The sequence below is a fragment of the Ambystoma mexicanum genome, chromosome 3q, assembly GCF_040938575.1.
Source record: "Ambystoma mexicanum isolate Mex_15411 chromosome 3q, UKY_AmexF1_1, whole genome shotgun sequence".
NCBI lineage: Eukaryota > Metazoa > Chordata > Amphibia > Caudata > Ambystomatidae > Ambystoma > Ambystoma mexicanum.
In genome coordinates, this window is record NC_090926.1 from 1,205,064,356 (window position 1) to 1,205,086,393 (window position 22,038).

Consider the following 22,038-nt stretch of genomic DNA (forward strand, 5'->3'; position numbering starts at 1 on the left):
ACGACACTGAAGAAGGATTCAATATCATCAGAGTCGAACTAAGAGCTTTACCACTAATGACCATGCAAAACAGGTATGTCCTGGACCTGTTGACAGCGATGGACGGTGGTGTTTGCCGAAAAATAGGAAGTGCCTGCTGCACTTTCGTACCTTCCGAAGACGCAGAGAATGGCTCCCTGTCCCATGTGATCGAAGCAGTCCACAACCTAGGAGAAAAAATGAAAATGGAAGGTGGAGCAGAAGCGAGTACCTGGTTCGACAACATCTTCTCCTGGGTTCCCTCATGGCTTGGAACAACTGTGAAATTTTTAATACCAGCTGTTGTGTTCCTCCTTCTACTTTTTTGCCTGTGCCAGGTGGGTCTTCGAGTCTGTGCTAACGCAGTACCAAATGGTGCAATGATGATGGTGACAATGGGCAACTCACACGGTACAATAAAAACAATGCAAGAAGCACAAGTACAAACAGGGATAGATAATTCGCCCAGGTACCAACTGGTGCCCATATACCACGATAAAGATATTGTAGATAAGTTGTGGCACACCACCATCAAAGAGCCCCGTATACTAGAATGGTATGAGGAAGTTTGGGTAGATTTAGAAGCAGATGGTGGGTGCATATATCTAACGTGTACTCCAGATGAATATGCCCGGAGAGGTGAGAGCTTAAGAGCAGTGTGCAGGGCATGGATGCCCATCAAAGGAACTCCGGCGTGGGAGGAGGCAGTGATGGACGAGGCAGAATGTAGGAGGATAGAAGATTTAAAGAATTCGTTACTTTAGTAACGAAAGGGGGGAAATGTAGGGGAGGACTGGTCCAAGACGACCCCCCTCGCCTGCACTTTCTCCCCAGGTGAGGACTATGGCTCTCTTGGGCGTCTCCTCATGCCACCCGGGCCCAGGTGGTGGAGGGCTCACCCACTGGAGACATTGCCCGCACGTATTAATTGCCCACACGTATTAAAATTTAGCTAGGCCTAGACACCATTTTTGTCTGGTAAAGATGGTGTGAGCTCAGCGCGCTGTAGCGCGGCCCCCACCCTTGGAGGGTTTCAGTCATCCTTGTTGCCGCAGCACCCTGGTAGATCCGCTGCGAGCCCGTTCCCACGAACCAGAAGGACATGAGCCAGTGTAATGCACTAACATTGTAACAGTCACCTTCCGCAGTGTATCGTATCATCGCTCCCAGCATGACCCGGCCAGCAGGCCTAGGCAAAATAAAATGAACAGTAAAATGGTCGTCACAGGCCTGACAATCCTCGTATATTAATGTTTAAACTACTTGCAAAGGATGCTTTCCTCTCATAAAATCCCTTATATTATAAAAGCCTGTAAGATGTATAATTAAAAGAGATCATGCCCCCATGATATAAGCAATGATGAGCATACACCATTGCAGTTGGATGCTAGTAATAACGGAACGCACCAAGAATCTATTTGTTACGTGTATTACTGAGAAACTTACACCCCATGGGCTCGCGCCATAACTGAACTAATGCTGCTAGAATACACGAGAAAACGAATGTAACCAGACTGTGGAACTCATGTGAAGGATGCGCAAGAAATGCACTTGTTATGTGTGTATGTCTAAGCTTCTTATGTGCCACCACCGTCACGTACAGTGGCGGGTCATTTCCTATGTATTCCACCAACCCGACTACTACCTCACTTACTGCAAATATATATGCATATAATTAAATACTGTAGTTGTTAAAACATAGTGTACGAATACGGTGTTCAGACTGGGTATAATCGAGACACATCCAGCAAAGTTGAAATGCATGTTTTAAAAGGATTTGAATAAGTATTATAGAATGTTCAAATGTTTGATGTTTTTACCTAACTCAGCAACACACGAGGGAGATAGCTTTGTGAAATACTTGCAAGGCCATTCCCCCTCCCACCCTATGAAGGCTGCCAAAGGCATGAGAGCAGAGACCGCGCCGCGCTGCTTTACCTCCCCCAACTAGACTGGAGCCGCTTCAAAGATTTGTAACCCCCTCTGTAGCACCCAAGGCCACCACCCGCCACCTGCATTATTTACAGCACAGCAGTAAACCTCTGCCTGAACATACGCGCCCCCTCGTAAACCTCACAACCCACCGGACCACCTCAGACTTATGGCCCTGTGCAATAAAGACACCCAACACTTTGACAACACACAGCGGAACATCCATAACAACTTCTAACAAGGCAGAAAGACATGTACCGCCCGTGCCAGGCCCTGAAGCTTAGCCCCTCGACCTATGGTACCGGTCAACAGGACACTGGTAACCATGCCCTGACGTATTGCCTCCAGTCCCCTCACAAGGTGCATTCCTCCTGTGTTGCATTAACCTGTTGTAGAACCTATTGTAAGATTTACTGAAGAAGATAATACTAAAAATGCTCGAATGACTGCGGTGTGCATGGCATAGGGCTAATAAGTCAGGAAGAGACATTCATCTCTGCCACTGGCCACGATGGCCCCACAACACCGCCTGGATGAACTCCGCCACCCGGCCAGGCCCAGCCCAACCCACGAGGCTGCCCAATGACGTCTTCCAGCCAAAGCCAACCACATCACAGCAGCACCTATAGTTAGTCGTCGCCACCCAATCCCCATGAATTTGTGCCCCCTATAGTGTGTAGGTTCTTATGACGTTTTTTGTAAATATATACGCCTGTCTTTGCTATTGTCAGACAGAGCGCTCTCGGAGTTTGCAGAGTTCTTTGCATGCCCTATTCTGATTGATAAACTCCCATTTACGCTCACCCGCACTCTGTCTTGGCCTTATTCCCATTTTGGGAGAGTCCTTCATTGTCTCTCATTGCGGGGAGGATCGTGCTGTTTGGGGACGCTTGCCTTCATTTCCTGGCAAGTAGGAAGTGGGTTGTGGTCCATGTGTGTAGCATTGAGGTGTCGAGTGGCCTTTTGTGACTGGCTTGTAGCTTGCAGCCTAAAATGTGTTCCCCCGATTTAATGTATTGGCACGCTTAATAGACAGTATTTATTATACAGTAGGATGTACATTCTAATGCCTGCCCATTTCTCGTGTACCTCACACCCAACCCTTGACCTAAGACTCACTCTGACTGCTCAGAATGGTTAATGAATAAGCTATTGGGTGGACTTTGTGTTAAAACAAGTGCAGGTCCGGGATTCAATCTTAAAGATACCAATTCCCGGAGAGGAAGAGATCATAAATGTAATGGGATTGTTTTTTTTTTTTTAATTTTAACTATTCCTCGTAAATTGTCGGGCACGTGTAATGTATGAAAAATAGAAACTGAAGTGCAGTTTGGCTAAACTAATGCACTTGACAGTGTAACATTTCATTTGGAGAGTGTTGTAGGCTTCCCAGAACCCAACATCAGTGCTGGTTCTTAAAGACCCATCAGTGCATGTAGAATTGTGTTACAATGTTGACCAAATATTGCTCAGGAACAGGAAATTGCCAGTATTGGCCAAGTGGACTATCTTCACAGTACACAAGTGGCACAAAGTATTGGATGGGCTTATTGAAAAATTAGACGCATTCCAAAAATCAGACAAATGCAGAAACCACTTAGTTCACAGTACTTGGCGATTGGAGCACAAACGAGAATCGCTGGAGTTGGTACAGTGTTAAAATGTGGTTTGGAATCAAGAGTCCTTTGGGTGAGTCAGCAAATTAATTTTTCAAATCGTGTAAAACGCATCAGTTACGTGTTATTTAAGCTATGTTCATACATTCAACCCCAAGAAACGTAGTAATTTGTGAAAGCTTAACACACTCCCCGGTCACGTTGAAGAGGATTACACCGAGGATATTAGAAGAAAAATCTGTAGTACTAGAGGTTGTGGTCATTATAACGTAGCAAAATCCGGATTTGGGGGTCGGGTGGGGAGGAGGGGGATATGGTTCTAGTTTTACTCAACAAAACCCTAGAAATTCAGTAGATAAAGGATATGCATCCTTAGCCTCTGAGCCCCATCATTCTCCCCACCTCCTTCACATCACATCTGAAAGTAAAGGATAAGCTTTTTATTAAAGCACTACAGCACTCTCCAAATGAAATGTTACACCGTCAAGTGCATTAGTTTAGCCAAACTACACTTCAGTTTCTATTTTTCATACATTACACGTGCCCGACAATTTACGGGGAATAGTTAAAATAAAAAAAAAATAAAAAACAATCCCATTACATTTATGATCTATTCCTCTCCAGGAAATGGTATCTTTAAGATTGAATCCGGTCTACTAAGTTCTGTGTACAGTGGAAACATTGGCCTACAGCATATGTACAAAGCTAGTCTACACGGAACCAGACATATGTTGAACAGGCCACACTGTAGTGTTTCAAGAGATAGTGATCAAGTAATTAAAAGTAGGAAACAATATGAATTTGTAGCAACTTAGAAGGGATGGGAAAGTGAATAAGAGAATAGCAATTATCAGCCCTACACATAAGTGGTGCATCGGCCACCTTTACTCCCAAACAAAATCGGAAAATACTCCTAAAGAAATGTAAATATGGATGGACTTGGGTTGCCTCTACACCACAAAAATAAAACAGGCACGTAGGTTCATCTGCCTCTGCCTTCACCCAAACAGCTCCATGGATAGATGGACCACTACACAGGAAGAAACAATTATTATTACTGCCTAATGCGAAGAGGAAAATATGCATCTTTTAATGTGCATGAATAACTAGGTGGAAATAAATAATTACTACAAAAACACTTCTGATTTCAGTTAAAACATGACTTGCTTATAAAATACTCCCATTGAGAATTGGGGTTAAAAATAATAAGATATGGAGTAAAATACTATCACTTTAAAATCTTATCTTCTGCACAGGATATTTCTGTCACCATATCAAGCCAGGGCTGATCCGTGTTTAAAAGTAATGTTTACCTGGTCAATGTGTTAGAAACATTGGTACATATCTCGTGGTAAAAAGATCTAGCATTTCAAAGAAAGAACATGCACTCGACTGCATGAAGTGGTTCTATTTTTCGAGGATGTGAAATTGCAGGACATTTATAAATATATTTTCAAAGGCTGCCCAGAAGCATTCTTATACGATGGTATATTACTTTTCTACATTCAACTTTTAAGATATGACATAATGACTGTGCATTAGCTCCATCTTGCCTTGAACTAAATGTACAGCTACCAAATAGGTTTCTCATGGATCATGAAATACACGATTTATATAGCTTTTCGCAGCTACCGAATTTGTGGTTTTGTTGCTTTAAACTGGAACCTAACTATCGCCCAAGGCCAGCAAAATTCACCTTGCGGAAACATACGGTAATGTTGACTGAGGAGTGTAGTAGATCCAGGCCTCCAGATAAGGTGCGTACAAGGCCTTTCTTGTAAATACGACAGATTTATTATTTTCCTGTGTACATTTACACACAGGTTTAGAGCAGAGGCCAGTGCAAAGGTCAGGTTACTTGACAGAAACTAGAAGGCTTCTTTTGATTTTTATCTACATGGATGTAATTGAAAGCCACCTCTGAAACAGAATGCATTTCTCTGAAGAGAAAAAAACTGCACACTGTTATAAAAAGGAATGGTTTCTTTCCGTTCAGCTTCTGCTGTGTTGAAGATCATGGAGCAAACAGAAACACTGCACATTTTCCTAGAATTTTAGGTTTGTATAATTAATAAAATGGAAAACTAAGCTACAATTAATAGTTAGTAGCAAATTATGCTCTTTTCCAGTGAAAGTAAACCAATATTGCACAATTGTATTTTTCAGAGTCCCGGTGCTGTGTGCATAATCATTCGGAGGCACATCATTTTTACACTTATTATTTAATTTACAGTGTGTAAAATGACGACTATGCACAGTCTAGTTTACATCCATTCAACCTTGCAGTCAATGGGGTAGATTAATATAAATGGTCAGTGGCAGCAGAGTCTTTGCTCAAGGGTGAGTGATTGTCATTACACCAATCACAGGTGTTGTAGCCTCTCAAATCTTCAAGACTAGAATTAAAACATCCAAAACCTGACTCTCCAGGAAACTCGGCAAAACATGTGCCTGTGATAATCCAGATAGGTATTTAGCTTTATGTAGCGCTTCATAAATGGTTCGTCCAACATCTAGGTACTGGAATTATTATACCTCAGTCGATACTTAGTTAACCGACCTCTGAAGGATGTTAGCCAATAAGATAGCTCAGCTGGTTGAGCACTTGTTGCTGTAATCTGTGCGTGACCTGTAGGTTGCAAGTTCGAATCCTGGCAAGGCGAACTCAGCCTTTTGAGGTCGATAAAGGAGTATCGACTTTGGTTTGGTGATAATTGTGATAAATATGTTCTATGTAGAGCCTTTTGCCAAAAGCACTATATAAATAAACTTTTGACCATTAGATTAGATACAGAATTTAGCATGAGTCCTTGCCTCTCTGCACTGTTGTATCATAACATTGGAATACCATTAGGTAGTAAAAACTCTAGGAAATTAGGACTTTCATTAAACTTCAAAAGACAATTCTGCTATCGAACCTCAAAACACTATATAATTCAGGTTTGCTTTACTATGTAATTGGCTAGGTTTTTGTGATTTCAACATTTAAATATATACAGGAGAGATCAAATAGCTAGACCTTAGAGAAATATTGAAAGGTGTATTCTGTGCAGAGGTGCAGAAAGCAGCCGCATACTAAGGATTTCCATACTGTTTCTGCACACGTCGCCTGGATGTCACATACATTTTACTCTCTTGCAAAGGAGAAAAGTCATTTTAACTCTTAAAATCACATTTACTCTGAGTTTAAAAATAGGCAGTAAAATACTCCCACCTCAAAATCTGATCAGGAGCACTGAGTAGATCCTCATCCAGCCTAAAGAGATCCCTCCCAAAAAGGTGCGAGCACAGATTCAGAGCTTGCGTGGGGGAAAACGGCCATACCAACACAACAAGTGGAGCCAAAAGGAAAACAGCCAGGTTAAAGATTTGGTGGTCGTTTACACCTTTCCAGAGAGCAACTACCAATGGTGAAAATAAAATCCTACACTGCAGCCAAAATAAACACACCAAGTTTCCAGCAATCTGTGACTGAACTACTTTCTGGGCGAGGGAAATATCCTAGGACAAAAATGGGGCACTTCATAGAATTGGTAGACATATGTACTACTTCAGGAAGCACAGAAACACAGTTCCAGTCTTCAGTGAGACTTTTGCAAAGTTCTCAATTCTGACAAAAATGTCATCACACAAACAAGTCAACAAAAGGTCTAGGGGACTACCAGCAAGACTCAAAATGGATTCCTGGCCAAATAATTGGCACCTGTAAAAGCAGGGGTGAGAATTCGATTTTTCAAGATGAGATTTTGAAACACTGAGCTGATCAAGATTGGTGCAGTTTTAATGGGAAGTGAAGCATGAATGGGGGCTGCTACCTTTAAGAAATGTATTCCAGAAATTAGAGTGGAAATTGAGGATCTCTGAAATTCAGAATAGAGCACCTATGAGCCCCGGCAACACAAGCAGCTTGATCAAGAGGTCCCATTATAGACAAGGCGCTCGCGCCATCACAGAAACAGTGGCCCCTGGTGGTATGAAATGCATACAATTGAGGGTTGCAGTTATATTTTTCACCAATCAACACTCTAAATCTCACCTCGAGTGAGCAGGTGCACCAGCAGCCCCTGCGCTAACAGCATTTGCCCACTACGCAGCATACAACCCCAGCCACAGTCTGTCGTCCACATGGTCCCTTCCAATGGCGGGAATTCCCGCCGGTAGGTGAGCCAGACCCGGGAAATAAAGTCCTTCTGAAATCGCTCAATGCCATCTGCAAAAAAACAAAGACACTGTTTACAAGAGATTCCTTCAATGTCTGACACAGGGTTAACAGTGGGGGTGAGATGTTGGTCCACAATATTCAATGGCCCTACAGCACTGAGAAAATTACCAATCAATTTCAGCATAACCCCATCAGATGATATTTATTGGCCTGAGAATCAATCATGGAGGTGCATTTGGAAGAGGTTCATCTAAGCGGAGGGAGCAACATGGCAGACAAAATGAACAAAGTCAAGTGACAGGAGAGGCATTCCGAAAAGAGAAAAAAAATAAACAAAAAAGAAAATTCAAGCAACAATCTCATACCAAACCATTTAATTTACATATTAAAAAACAACCACCCTTGATCCCCCAGGCACCCTGGAGTTACACAAGTTATGCCTCGATATTGTCAAACAAGAACAATAAAAAAATATAGATCTTAAAAATGATATCCAAAAATCAGGTTGGTTTTTTTCATAGAGATTTCATTCGTCCCTGCTCTTGGCTGCATTACTTCCAATGTATTTAGTCGCTGCTCCAGCAACCAGTTGGGATGCCTCTACACCACAATCCTTGGGAAACTCATGCCCTCCTTTGGATTCTCAGATCACTTTTTTTTTTTTGTTTAAACTTTATCTTTGCACACAGGTTATGCCCATACATTAATACCATTAACTTTGTGGTTATACAACAAATACAAAATTAGCTTTCCACTGCATTCAGGGTTTCATGTTCTGTTAAGTCTGCCAGATTTTGTTTGTACCTTGTCCATACATTCCTGGGTTTAGATTGGGGCATTACAGAGTCCATGTATAATTCTTCAGTGTCATTGGCCCACATCATATTTCTGTTCAAGATCTCCTTAGTCGGTGGTTGTGCATTCTTCCCTTTTGGCTATTACTAGGCTTAGGTTTAAAAGTTTTTTTCACGTCGGGTCCATTTTCCCCGACCGCTCCCAGCATGCACAACCGCGGTGTCCATTCCACCGGGTGGTCTACCATCTTATCTAAGGCTCCACAAACTCCTGCCCAATTGTTTCTCAGTACTGTGCAATCACACAACATATTAAATATGTTGGCGTTTTCGGTGTTGCATCTTGGACAGGCACCTGATGAAGCGGGATATATTTGCTTGGGTTTTAATGGTGTATAGTGTGTCCTGTGGACTATTTTATAGTGAATCAGTTTGAATCTGGAGTTGCATGATATCGTTCCGGTCAGAGCACAGATCTGGGACCATTCTTGGTCCTCTATCAGTTGCCCCAAGTCCTGCTCCCATTTGCCCTTAGCCGTGTGGGTCACCGGTGGGCGTGTCTGTACTATGACTTTATAAAGTGTAGAGGCCATCATTTTCGGAGTCCCCCAGTGTAAATGTAGCCCAGTCCTGTGTTTATTTCAGGTTCATCCGGGAAAGTAGGGTATATATATGCTGTGACGGTTGCTAACCAATGGTATTGTTGTTTATGTGCCTCCGTGCCACTATGTCCTTAATATCTTCCCATTGTAGAAAGTGCTTCTCCGAGAATAGCTGCCCCCACTGTGTGATGCCTCTTGCACTCCAATGCATCGCCATCTTGCTCTCAATGGTGAAGGGTGTGGGTGTCACCCCAGATTGGCATACTCGGGTCGTATAATTTACTAGTACCAGAAATATCAGCATTTTTGGACCATGCCTTGCTCGTAACCTTGGTTGGTGTATCGTGTTGTAATGTGGGGGGGGGGGGGGGGGGGGAAATCGGCCTAGTTATCATTTGTAGGGCCACTGTCGCTTCTCGCTCCGCCGAAGATGGAGGGGGTCCGGGGTTGAGGAAGCAGGAAGCCCAACTGGCTGCAAAGTGCGCCTGCGCGGCTAGGTAGTATAGGTCCATGTCAGAGGCCATCAACCCACCCCTGGGATACGTGTCTGTCAATACCCTCCAGCTCAATCTAGGATGTCCACCCCAAACAAATGATGTGCAGGCACTATTAATTTTGGAGAACAATGCACAGCCGGGCCAGACTGGCACTGTACTGAATAAGTAAAAAAGCTTTGGCAGTATTATCATTTTAATGAGTGCTATCCTCCTCATCAACGATATGGGCAGAACACTCCACCAGCGCTTCATTTTGGTGCACAGTGCTTCCGCCAGCACAGTATAGTTCAGAGTGCGGGATAACTGGGCTGTTCTGGCAATGTGTACCGGACTCCATATGAGGCTGTACAGATTTTGGGGTTGCGTGGTGTTATCCCTTTTCTCCTTCCACTCCTCCCCGATTTTCCACTTACACCGCCTGACAGACACCAGATTGGTGTCCGATGCTTAATTCACGTAAAACAAAGGAAATCTACTTCCCAGCCTATAAAGCCTCACAGCCCCCCCACCCCATTAACCTCTCACACCATCCACCCCACCCCCCGAAAGGCATGCAAATTAAAGGGGTAGGGTTCTTCTGACAGAAACTACAGCCTCCTCAATGCAATAGCTGCAAAATCTGCCTCTGCTTTTATAAAGCACTAACAGATCTTGAGGTATATGCACGCTGAATATTCATTTCTTTTGCCTGATGGGACTTTATGCAGAGTAACATCCATGCAAGAAAATACTTTGTTTTTTTTTTTAAATGTTGCATATTGATTCAACTCTCAAAGCAAGTTAAGTGGGAGGCTAGTTTAAATTCTATACCCTTGCAAAGCAAAGGTCTTCTCTCCAGCTGACTGTAGTCTACATCTTAGAATGGTAAGCAAGAACTGGAGCATAATGCTCAAGTTTAGCTTGTAAATAAAGAGGTACTGTTTCTGCCCGATACTCAGTGCAATTGTAGAAAGACAAGAGACACTCTGGTAAAAGGAGCTTTGGTGACAGATCTTGTTGCATTTTTCTGCAAAATCTGGAGTCTGGTTATTCAACCTCTTGTTTGCACTCAAACGGCACTGCAGTAACTTAGGCTACCTCCAATTAAAGTTGCCTAAAACTCTTGCCAGGGCCATCAATAAGGCCAGATTTCTTTTGAATAAGCGCACATAGTTGATTTTGCTTAACTACCAAGCTCACGTGTGGAGTGAATGACAAGTGAGAATCAAAAAGCACCGTAGAGTTTCAACATTGGGAAGGACCTGCAAAAGGGTGGAATTGAGAGGAAAAAAAAAAATAAAAAAGAAAAAAAAAAGGGTTTGGACAGATACATAAGCCACTTATCCATCCACCTAATTGGAGGAAAGAAAATGACCCCAAACGTGCATGCCTATCAGAGTGGCAATCAAACGAACTTGCCTCATAAGCTGGAGTTCAACAAACTATCCAACAAATACAAAAAGGCCAGCATTCGCGCCAAGTTTAACTCTTTCAATACAAGAATCACCAATGCTAAATCTAACTGCAAGGAGTTATTTACTATCTTCAGGGAGCTAGAAACTCCTGCGCCCACTGCCCCCCCCCCCACCGCCAAGCTACCTGGAAAGTGAGGACATCCAAACAGCGATGGTCCACAAGCTTGACACGCTCCAGAACAAAATCTGAGCGAATCAACTTCACCCACTCCCCTCCATTACAGCCCAACCAACTACCCACACTAACGAGACCCCCATCACAACACACTTTTCATTCAGGTTAGAGACTGAGGTCGCCGGAATCATGAAGAATATCAAACCATCCATGTGCAAGGTGGTTATCTGACCAGCCTCCCTCATTAAGGAGAGCTCGGACCTGCTTGTCCCTTTATCAACACCTGGTGTGCATCAGGAGGAATCCCCCCCCCCCTCTCGAAGAAGCATGGGTTTACTGCTAAAGAAACCTTCTCTCAACCCATCTAATCCCAATAACTATAGACCCATTACCACCGTCCCCTTCTTACTGAAAATCCTTGACAAGCAGCTTACCTGCAAGTCCAGCAATTCCTTGAGGTAAACAAAATCCTGGGCTCTCGACAATCCGGATTCCGGCCTGGGCACATAACCGAGACGGCCCTACTGGACTTTAAAAACCAAATTGACGATATCAGAGACACAGGCAAACCCGCCCCACTCCTCCTCCTGGACCTCTCGGCGGCATTTGATCTGGTGGATCACAAACTACTGTTTCAACACCTCTCCACCTAGTCTCAATAAAGACAATCACTTGGATCACATTCTTCCTCCAAGGAAGAGCTATGCACGTTCTCTGTCCAAGCAACCGCAACCCCAGCCACCATCCAATTTGGAGTCCCGCAGGGCTCTTGCCTCTCCCCAACTGTCTACAACATATTCACCATCTCCCTCTTCAACCTACTTGACTAGCTCGGCATCATGTACACCAACAAGTCCTCCTTCCCTTGTCCAGTATCTATGAGGCTGACTCCAAAACCATCAATTCCAGCTACAACAAAATCCACAGATGGATGGCTGAAAACTGGCTCTGCCTCAACGGGGATAAGACTGAACTACTACTGATAGCCCCAACTGACTGTCGCATTAAAACTTGGTGACCAGTACCTATCCTTCACCATAGACAACACCATCATTCCCATCTCCCAATCAGTCAAAACCCTAGGAGTCCATTTAGATGCCAACCTAACTATGGCCAGACAAGTTAGCGCAATGGCCACATCGGCAGCATACTATTCCAAACGCCTCAAGGCCCCTCCTCTCCACCCAAAATTGCCTAGCCACTGCCAGATCATTAATGGGCTCTAGGCTGAATTACTGTAATGCCCCATTATCAGAAACATCGGCTAAAAATGTGGACAAACTACAAACTATACAAAATAACGAGCTCTGGGCATCCCCAAAAGTGGATCATCACAGCAGCCAGGCAACAAGCGCACAGGCTGCCCGTTCGCCAGCAAAACCTCTTCAAAACACTAGCAATCACGCACAAATGCATACACCACAAAGCACCCCTATACCTCTTCCACAGTCAGCTTACACCACACATCAAGACCTACAAGAACACCTTATACCAACCTACTATCCATTCCCAAAATCCAACATGCCAGAGGAGGGGGCGAGAGCTTCCCCTTCGTTGCCGCCAAGCACTGGAACTCCCTACCACAGACCCTCAGAGCCGAACCTTCTCATCTCATCTTCCGCAAAGCAATCAAAACCATACTGTTCACCTAAAACACATGCCTTACAAGGCCACACATAGCCACCTGATCGGTCTACGACGAACACAAGTTGCCTACTTACATAGAACCATTTGTAAGGAATATACATGTATCTCGTCGCTCATTGTCGGATAAATTTAGTTGGGGCCTATGCAACCCAGCCTCATACCTAAGCATCACAATTCATACCTTTAGGTCTGGGCTAATGTAACCAAGAGCCCATATGTATACTGTAACTGTGTGCAATTAAGACATAACCTTGTAACAGCACCTCGATGCCAACTGGCTGTATGCGCGTGCTTTATAAATGCAAATAATAAAAAATTTCTTTCAAGAATCAAGGACCATGCGCATATATCTCGACACCTCCTCCTGGTCTAAAATCATTGTACAAGTAAACTTCTTGGTGACCTCAAACTTATCATAGTCGAGTCAGGACCACCATATGTAGCAGGAAAGGAAGAGTTTTTGCTATTGACTTACGATTCACTGTCAGTCCGGGTCCAATGAAGGCTTTTCCAGAAGTGGTGTAATCAAAAAATTGTTCAACATATCATTTATAAAAGCAGTAAGGAATGGGAGTTAGCCATCAATACAATCTTTGGCGATGAACAAAGGACATGGGTTAGCTGGGCATAAAGCGGGGTTCAATTTAACAACTACATTTCAAATTTCATCCAGGGCAACTTCATGGAAGTTGAATTTAGGATCAGGACTGCTAACAGGCAAAATGATATTGAAATAATTGGAGAACAGACAATACTTGAGCGTATAGGGCTTATTTTCTTAAACGTGGAGGAAATATATCCTGTAATCATTTTCATAAAATGTGTTTTGGGATAGAAGATTTAGATTTATTCTCAAGTAGTCTTAAGGTCTTCAAAAGTTTGATACTTCAATCGCTTGAGAAAAATATTTTTGGGATGTTAGGTTGGTTTCAACTGAACATGTACGCGCTTGAACTTTTCTGTATTTGTTGAGATATATCCTTACATCACTTCCTTTGATTTGACCTAAGAATAATAAATGGATTCAAAGTTCCCGGGTTATACCAGGGTTCATGTAAAGATCTTGTTGAGAGTACCAGCATGTTCACTGGCGCCATCAAGTCTGTGATGTCAGTTAAAGTTTTATTAATAAAGGCAATTTGTTAATCAATATTATTGGGCAATTAAAGGTTTGAAAAATACAGCTTAATAGGCTAGGAAAACAGTTCAGCCTTCAAAAAAGGTTTGCCAGGCGTTTAGAAACTTTTTTTCAGCAACTGCGTATCGGCCATTATCAGGAAATGCATGACCAAATGGTCAGTCAAATCCCAGTTTGTTGTAGACGCCAGAAAAACCCAATTTATATTTGGCCAATATCCACTACAGTATATGGCCTTGTTCGTGGTTGGGCCCAGTCTGAATGCCTTTATGAAAATAAGCAATTTGCTCTAAAATTCGGTTGATTTACTAATTAAACTGACACTTGTGTAGCACAGATTTCCATTTAAATGAGCCTATTCAAAGAAAGCACAGCACAACCTGCATTCATCTCTTGCGCCCTCCAGAGCCTCTCCGCCCTCTGTTCCTAGTTCACTGCAAATTCAAAAGGGGCTACTGGAGAAGATTGCAAAAGCAATAATCCTCTCCACTCTAGTACCAAAGGCCCTAAAGATAGTATCAGTACCACACCACAGATGGTGACTGAGTACTAATGGTGATAAATACCACTTTCAGGGGTGTACAGGGCTTAAATGGTCTGCTTGGGGTTGAGGTTATTAGTGGCCCTGCCCTCCCCCTTAAGTAGTATTTAATGCTATATCAAAAAGCCTCAATGACCGGCAAGGACCATCTTGTCCACCTGAGGTTGACAATTATCTTACCTGCTGCAACACCAAACTACTACATACTTTGTCTCAGGCTAGGACTTTCCTTTTAACATTGTGAACTTTTTGATTTATAAAACATTTGCACTTCTCCTTGCAGGGCAAATGATGTGTCAAGCATGTGGATCATACAATGTTCAGACACTGCCCTGTGCAACACAGACTGGAACAGCTGCACATAGCCTGGCACTGAAAACATGTTTCCAGATCCTTTTTAGCAGATCTATTTATTGTTGTCCATTCATGAAGGTAAACTTTACATTTTACAGACACTCAGCTCACTAATGTCTCACTTCAGCAGTACACACATTCTGTATTGTTGCTCATTTTAGGTCTTGGGTACAAATACCTTCTGGTGACAAACAATATTAGTACAAAATTGCCAATCAAAATATGTAGGTTTGCTAAGACATTTTTAATTAGCCAACTGTAATCCATTTTTGAAAACTAATGTATGCCTTAGGCTGTAAAATTACATCAGAGATCACTAGAACGGCTTTAAGCATATAGCTTCAAATCTCCAAGAACGATTGATCTGTGTGTAGATCAATTAGTCATCACATCCCGTATTGCCTCCGAAAGAGAGGATCATTAGCAGGTGGACAGTAAATGAAAAGGTGGATGAAATAATCTGTTTAATACTAACTTTATAAGTAATGTTTCACAGGAAGAGAAGGGGGAAGCCATGAGCTCAAAGATCCAACCAGTCCATGCAATCGCTGCTAAACCGCGGTCCCTTTATTTTATCCGGCAACATGGAGGAGCCTATAACCCGATTGAGTGAGGTTGAGCCAGGCTCAATCAGAACCAACATGCTTCAGTCAAGAATAGAAGGACTAGCTCGTTTTCAATAACAAAATTGTGAATATTAGAAACTGCACCCAGCATTCAAAGAATAACAGTAGTGTGAAAGATTCTGTGATAAATGGAGTGCAGTAGTGGAGCTTTGTTTAATAAAAAGTATTACGAACATCCTTTCTACATAGTTTTGGTGTTCAAAGGGACACTTCCAGGGACAGAGTTACATGCGAGGAGAAAGGCACTGTCGAAGGCAAAGCCAACATCTGAAAGGAAAAAAACAATATCAAAACATTTTTCTTTTGAGGAAGTGGCAATATACCAGGTTGAGGACGTTAAATCTTACCAAAAACCTTTGGACGGCAGTGTTCTATGCCCTCTGACCTAACTAGTACCAAGAGGCTTTGTGCGCCTTTTGTGCCTGTGTGATGCTTGCAAATGACTAATTAAGCAACCAGTAATTACAATGGGAAGTGTGGTTTTGAGAAACTATGCACGAAAACGGATACATAGTGTAGTGTGCTCACCTTCAGCTATACCAGGACCAATTTCCCTTAGTCATTAGCAGGTTGCAATACCGTTGTAGCCTCCTTTTGGACTCGATCACTCCTTCGTCCCACATGGGGTGCGTCAATTTTAGAAGTGGTTCCCCTTTACATTCCGGTGATGGGACCAACATATGTGCATTGCCTAGATGCAGGTTGGCGTTCCATGCAGATGGCTCCATATGGGTTGGCTGTCCAAGGTTCAATCTCTCGCGTTTTAGACTGTTTTTCAATCTATCCTGGTGATGCCTCCCTTGCAGCACCTAACCCATATAACTATACCCCCCACACCCTCTCACTCTGCAATCTCAAGCTCAAGCTCTTACCAAACTCTGAGCACCTAGGCTACCTCTCTGATATTGGTTTCCTTTTGCAACTTCCCTCCACCGATTTCAAATGGGGCTCCAGCATGTGTAATCCACTGACGTTTCAGGTAACTTAAGCCTTCTTAGCGTCACATACCGGCTTAACTCATTGAATTTGGGGGGCCTGATCAGCACCAATGACAAAGGATGCAGGGAGGCGGTTTCTCCAACTTATGTTCTCCTGCATTTTTATGCACCCATTTATAACTTTCTGGTGCATGGTACAATGATAATGCACATGGAGTGCCTTATACTCAAAATGGCTGCCCCTTGTGGTTTAAGCTCGGTTTGTGTTTTGTAGAGTCCTACTCAGGTCTTTGTGTGACTGAACTGGTTGAAACAAGAATGTTTTGGGCCTAATCCACATTTCTCAGATCAAATGTCCGCTGTTGAGCAGATGTGGGATATCCGGTAGGTAATAATTGAAGAGCCCTTAATTACTTATTCGAATGGTGCAGAACTTGGCCATTAAGGGTTGGGGTATCCCCCAACCTATATTTTAGTTGCAAGGAGAGGATCTGGAGGAGGAAAATTGTAGCCAAGACGCCAAAGATGAGAAGACTCCGGTCTGCTGCAGAAGTAAGCCAGCATTGCCCAACCAATCTACAAGGGAATCTCTGGTGACTCCTAGAACCAGAGAAAACTTTCAGACTGGTGAGATCAACTCCTAGCACACATGTGGATGGACCATTCTCTGACCAGGCCTCTCTGTTGCAACAGATGCCGACTCAAGTTGGAGCTTTGGGGTCTACAGGCCTTGATCGGGTGGATCAAGAATATAGTGGCCTGCACTTGCTGCTCTCCATCCTAAAGAGTAGTCTTTTCTGCTGCTGCCCTCAGAGCAGGGTATCTTTGCCATTACACTCTGCTGGGGCAAGCGCAATATTAGTCACTGCGACCCCTGGTTCTCCAACCAGGAGGCCAATAACAGAAGTGCACCAGCGATTAAGAGGACCCTGGGGTAGTTGCTTGGATAATCAGAGTTAGGATTACAAGTACATGAACCACTTATGCTGCCACGCTCGCCACAGGGATGGCATAGGTATAATGTCTACTCCCTAAAACTACCCTTTCCCGAGAAAGGGTTGGAGTCCAAGCTTGGGATTCCTCCATCGGTAGCCCAGAATGTGGTGAAATTGGGAGTCTACACCCAATTCCTTCTTAAACTAGTTTGCTTTAAAATTTCATTTAGCCTGCCGGCTGAGGAGGGGCACTTTGAGACTCCCTGCCCGCATTAGGTACTCAGTCACCTGCGACTTGGCTTCTGTGGAACTACTTACTTGACAGAGAAGGACTGCTTACCTTAGGTGCCTGCTGTGAATAATCCTATGGCTCCCTCACTGAAACCCTGCCTAAAGTCTTCTCCCAGGTGGCCAGGATAAGGCAGACGCTTCCTGATCCTAACCTTGGGGGTGGTGCACGGTGTGGAGTAGACCACGCCCTGGATGGTGAGGAGATTCTATGGGATGAGGCACGGTACATTTCCTCTGGAAGGAAGAATCTTCCCAAGGTACCAAAATAGGAAATGGCTTATTTTCATTTTAAATTGTAAAATCTGAACTAGCCTTACCAATGGAAAGATCCTTTTGGGTATCCCAATCTAAACACCTTCCTTGCTCCCAAGGGTATAATGTAAAGGAATATGGAAACATGGTCTTCAATAAATTATCTTCCTTTGTAATCATTTCTCTTAGTCCATCTCTTAATGAGTTTAGGAAAAATTAATCTGCCCTTAAAAAGTAACTCAACTGTCAAAAGAAACATGCAAAAATGGACTACAAGTCCCAGAATTCAAGAAGTACTGACATGAGGAAGAGGACTGAAGAGGCATGCAGTTGTAGTAGTCTGGCAATTAAGCCTTACCGCCATTGCAGTAGTCAGGCAAACGAGCCCAACATCCCACACCTGAACGAACCTGGGAGGCATAAAAGGCCTCCTCAGGTGCAGGCAATTGAAAGAGGAGTGAATGGAGCTGGAACTGTGACGGGAGTGCAAACCGTAGCAGAAAGAAGGCGGCAAGTGGCTGGCAAACCAAGCAGAAGTGGGGCACAAGAGGGATGCCGGAACGTGTAAACAGATTTCACCTGTGTGTTCTGAGAGTCCAGCTCTCCCAAACTGTGCAGAGGCTGCGCAGCAGAAGACATGCAGGAGAGCCAGTTTTCTCCATGGGAGCCTGCTGTGGTTGCCATGCAGAGACCGTGCTGGAGACCGAGGCCAGGATCAGTTTTCAAGCCATGGGTCTTAGGAGTGTGGGTCCGGACTGGAGACACCTTTGCAGAGGTCGGGAAAGCTTTGCGACCCACAGAGCAAGTGTCAAAGAAGCCGGTGAGTGAAGTGCGGCTTTCTAAAACCTTGCTCGAGCATTGCCGGCAATAGTATCTAGCTCTGTGATAAGTCGCGTAAGAATTAAAACAAGTAAAACTGGTTAGTTGAATCTAAAATGACAGCAACATGGAAGTGTAGCACTCGCGTGTAATCTGGAAGTTTCCTTTATTCGCCTATAAATCCAAAGCTACTAAAATCCATTGTTAAAGAGACCGTTTCTACCTAAAAGGAGTGGTCGCGCATCTCCAATTAAGGGAGTGAACGCAGTGAACAATATTACTCAATACTTAACATTGACAATACAATTGTGGAAACCTTTAACCTATGAGAAGTACATTAAAGGGTGGTTGCGTGTGCCTATCTGCAATTCCTCAACACAAGGTTGAACTTCTTTACTTTCATCTAAGAATACAATTTTATACCAATCTTTAAACCTTGAAATCTAGGTCAAGAAGAGGTTGCGTAGGCCTAATTGTGTTTGCCACAGAAACACTGAATCCTATACTATACTTGAGTGAAACATACCCTTCATTTATAAGAATATAAACTGTTGAAGATAACAAGTTTTGCCCATGCCAAGAGGCGCCGCATAACCGTGAAAGCAACCTTTCACCAACTAAAGGAAAATCCAACTGTACTGTGAAGTTACTAACAGTTCATTAAGGCAAGATCGTTCCCGCCTAAGCTCAATGTGTGGGGCATCTGCTCTACGCTGACGATCTGGTCATAACTGACCAAACACCCATTGGTCTTCAACGACAGCTAAATGAGTATGTTAAAATAAATAAGCTCAGGATCAATGTCTCAAAGACAAAAATCTTAATCTGGAGAATGCGGTGGGGAGGAAAGAATCTAGACCAGTATGGCATTTAAACAGGGAACGAATAATGGTGACCCCCTTCCTTTGTCTATCTGGGCATGTTGATGAACACAAGACTAAACGACAGCCCCAGGATAGCTCAATTAAAGACAAAGGTCACACACCTGGCCTCACAAGCGCAGATCCTGCTAAAAAGATTTGGGTGCTTTTCTATGATCCCCGTGATCAAATTTTACAAAGCCAAAGTGATGGTCATTGCCACATATGTCTTCCTTGCGAAGGACCATGCATGGTGGATGGCATTGGAGGGTAGGTTCTGGCGGAAAGTGTTAGACCTGCCTAGGTCTACGCCAATGCCTGCAATTAGATAGGCGTTGGGTCTCGCGTCCTTGTGCACAATGATGGCGTGGAAAGCTCTTGTCTCTTTCCAGAAGGTGCAGAATTGAAGCCCGAGTAAGAGGGTTCAGACTTTGAATTAGGCCCTGGAGGCTAAACGTGAACCAATTTTGAATGTCTGGAACTCAGCGGGTGTTAAAATGTTGAAGGATCTGGGGTTCTCTGAATCCAAATTGTTGAGTAACCCAGCAGTAATTAAAATCAAGCTATGGAGGAAGGACAGGGTGGATACAACAACAGCAAGGGAACAGTACTTACTGTAATTTCAAAGTGGAATGCAGGCATCGGAATACCATCCCGGGATACCATAGACTGTTTCCATGTAGCTCAACTCGATCAACATTTCTGAGGTTCAGATTAAACCTACTCCCCACAAAGGAAATTCTGCTCAACAGGAAACAATGGCAGGAGCCTGATTTAAACTGTAGGTTCTGTAACACACCAGATACTAAAGTGTCGCTATATAACTGGACTATGCTGTCAGGGGTTTATGGAGAAGAGAACGTTATATCTGGGCGAAATCATGAACAGCAGGTTCACACTAACTCCTGATGAATGGTGGAGCAAGCTTATGAGCGCAGAGAGTGGGAGTTTGATCATCTCACTGACTAAATACCTGGATGATATTTTCCAGAGATTGGCCAGTGAGATTACCCGCACCTCTAAGCATAGTTTATGATGGGGCAGTCAGTAGACACCCACCCACCCACCCACCCAGTTGGTTTGATCTAATATCTGGGGTAGGTCTTGTGACTTTGTCTGATGTGTATTATGTACTATGGTTGACATTGCTGGCTTTTAGTTTTAGTGGAAATCTCCTGGTCTTTTTATACAAAATGTAATTGTTCTTTTGGATGTTCTTAAATAAGTTTGTTTGGTTTATTTTATTTATATAGCACACCGGACCCAGGGGTATCTGGGCGCTCTTGGTAAAATGTTACAGACAAAGACAATGCAGTTAAAGTGGAGTTTGTGCTTACATAGAAAAGACAGTTAAAAGTGAGCAACGAGATACATTTTCGAGAAACAAAACAGTGATAAGAAGTTACAGTAGTTACAATACCAGGGGTGTGTTTTTACAAGGCTGAAAACAGGCAGGACAGGTGTAGAGAAGCAGTTCTAATAAATCACAAAAAATTGGCAGATCAAATATACGTGAGGGTGGAGAGGTATAGAATAAACAGAAGGATACATCAGTAAATTATGAGGCAACGTGAGACCCAAGTACCTAATGAATTCTTGCTAAGTAACCAAGATATGACACTTCTCCTAAAATTGGAGAATACTTGGGTAGATTTAATATCAGATGGGAGAGGGTTTCCATAGTTGGGAGGCCATGACCGGGACGCTAGATCCTCTGGATCTTTTTAGGTTGCATCTTGGGACCAACAGGCAGGTTGTGTCAGATGATCTGGTAATTCGTGTGGATGTTCTCAAGGTGAATTTTTCAGCAAGGTACGGAGGGCTGTGTGGGTCAGTGCTTTGAAGGTGAGAGAGTTTTAAGTTCAATCTTTTCTTTTATAGAGAGCCATTTGCAGTTTTTTCTAGTAGCTGAGATATGCTCTCTTATCTGTATATTTAAAGCAGCTCTAAGAGCATTGTTCTGCATTATCTGCAGTTTGTTGAGTACAGTCTTATTAGCACCTAAGTAGAGACCATTACAATAGTCCGGTTTGGACAATATAAGTGCTCTGGCTAATATGAGACAACTTTCTGTTGACAGCATTGGTATATAGGCCATTATCAGTTGACCTGTATAGGCCGTGGCAGAGGAAGTCAAATTCACTTGCTTGTTTAGGTTGGAGGTGGCGTCAAAATAGAAGCCTAATGTTTTTACTTCTTTGGCAATTGGGATGTTATTCCCATCTATAGTGAGAGAAGTGTAGTTGGGGCTTAATTTGTATAAGTTGGCTGGAGACCCTACCAGGATGAGTTCCGTTGTGGACGGCCATCCATGCCTGAATGATAGTGTAGGTTTCATTCAGGCGTCGTACATCTGTGTCAAATGCCTGTAAGGGGGAGGAGTATCTGGGTGTCATCTGCATAATTAGTTTAGGTGACACCATGACGGTCCAATTCATCAAACAGTG

The 22,038-nt window shown here is 43.4% G+C and overlaps 1 protein-coding gene across 2 annotated transcripts in view; it reads right to left on the bottom strand.

Moving 5' to 3' along the window:
• Positions 1 to 22,038, bottom strand: part of ATG4D (autophagy related 4D cysteine peptidase) — a 276,305-nt gene that overhangs the window by 196,064 nt on the left and 58,203 nt on the right. For both annotated transcript variants that reach the window (XM_069604074.1, XM_069604075.1), the window contains exon 4: positions 7,603 to 7,776. In XM_069604074.1, the coding sequence (XP_069460175.1) occupies positions 7,603 to 7,776 (174 nt within the window). The remainder of the gene's footprint in view (positions 1 to 7,602; positions 7,777 to 22,038) is intronic.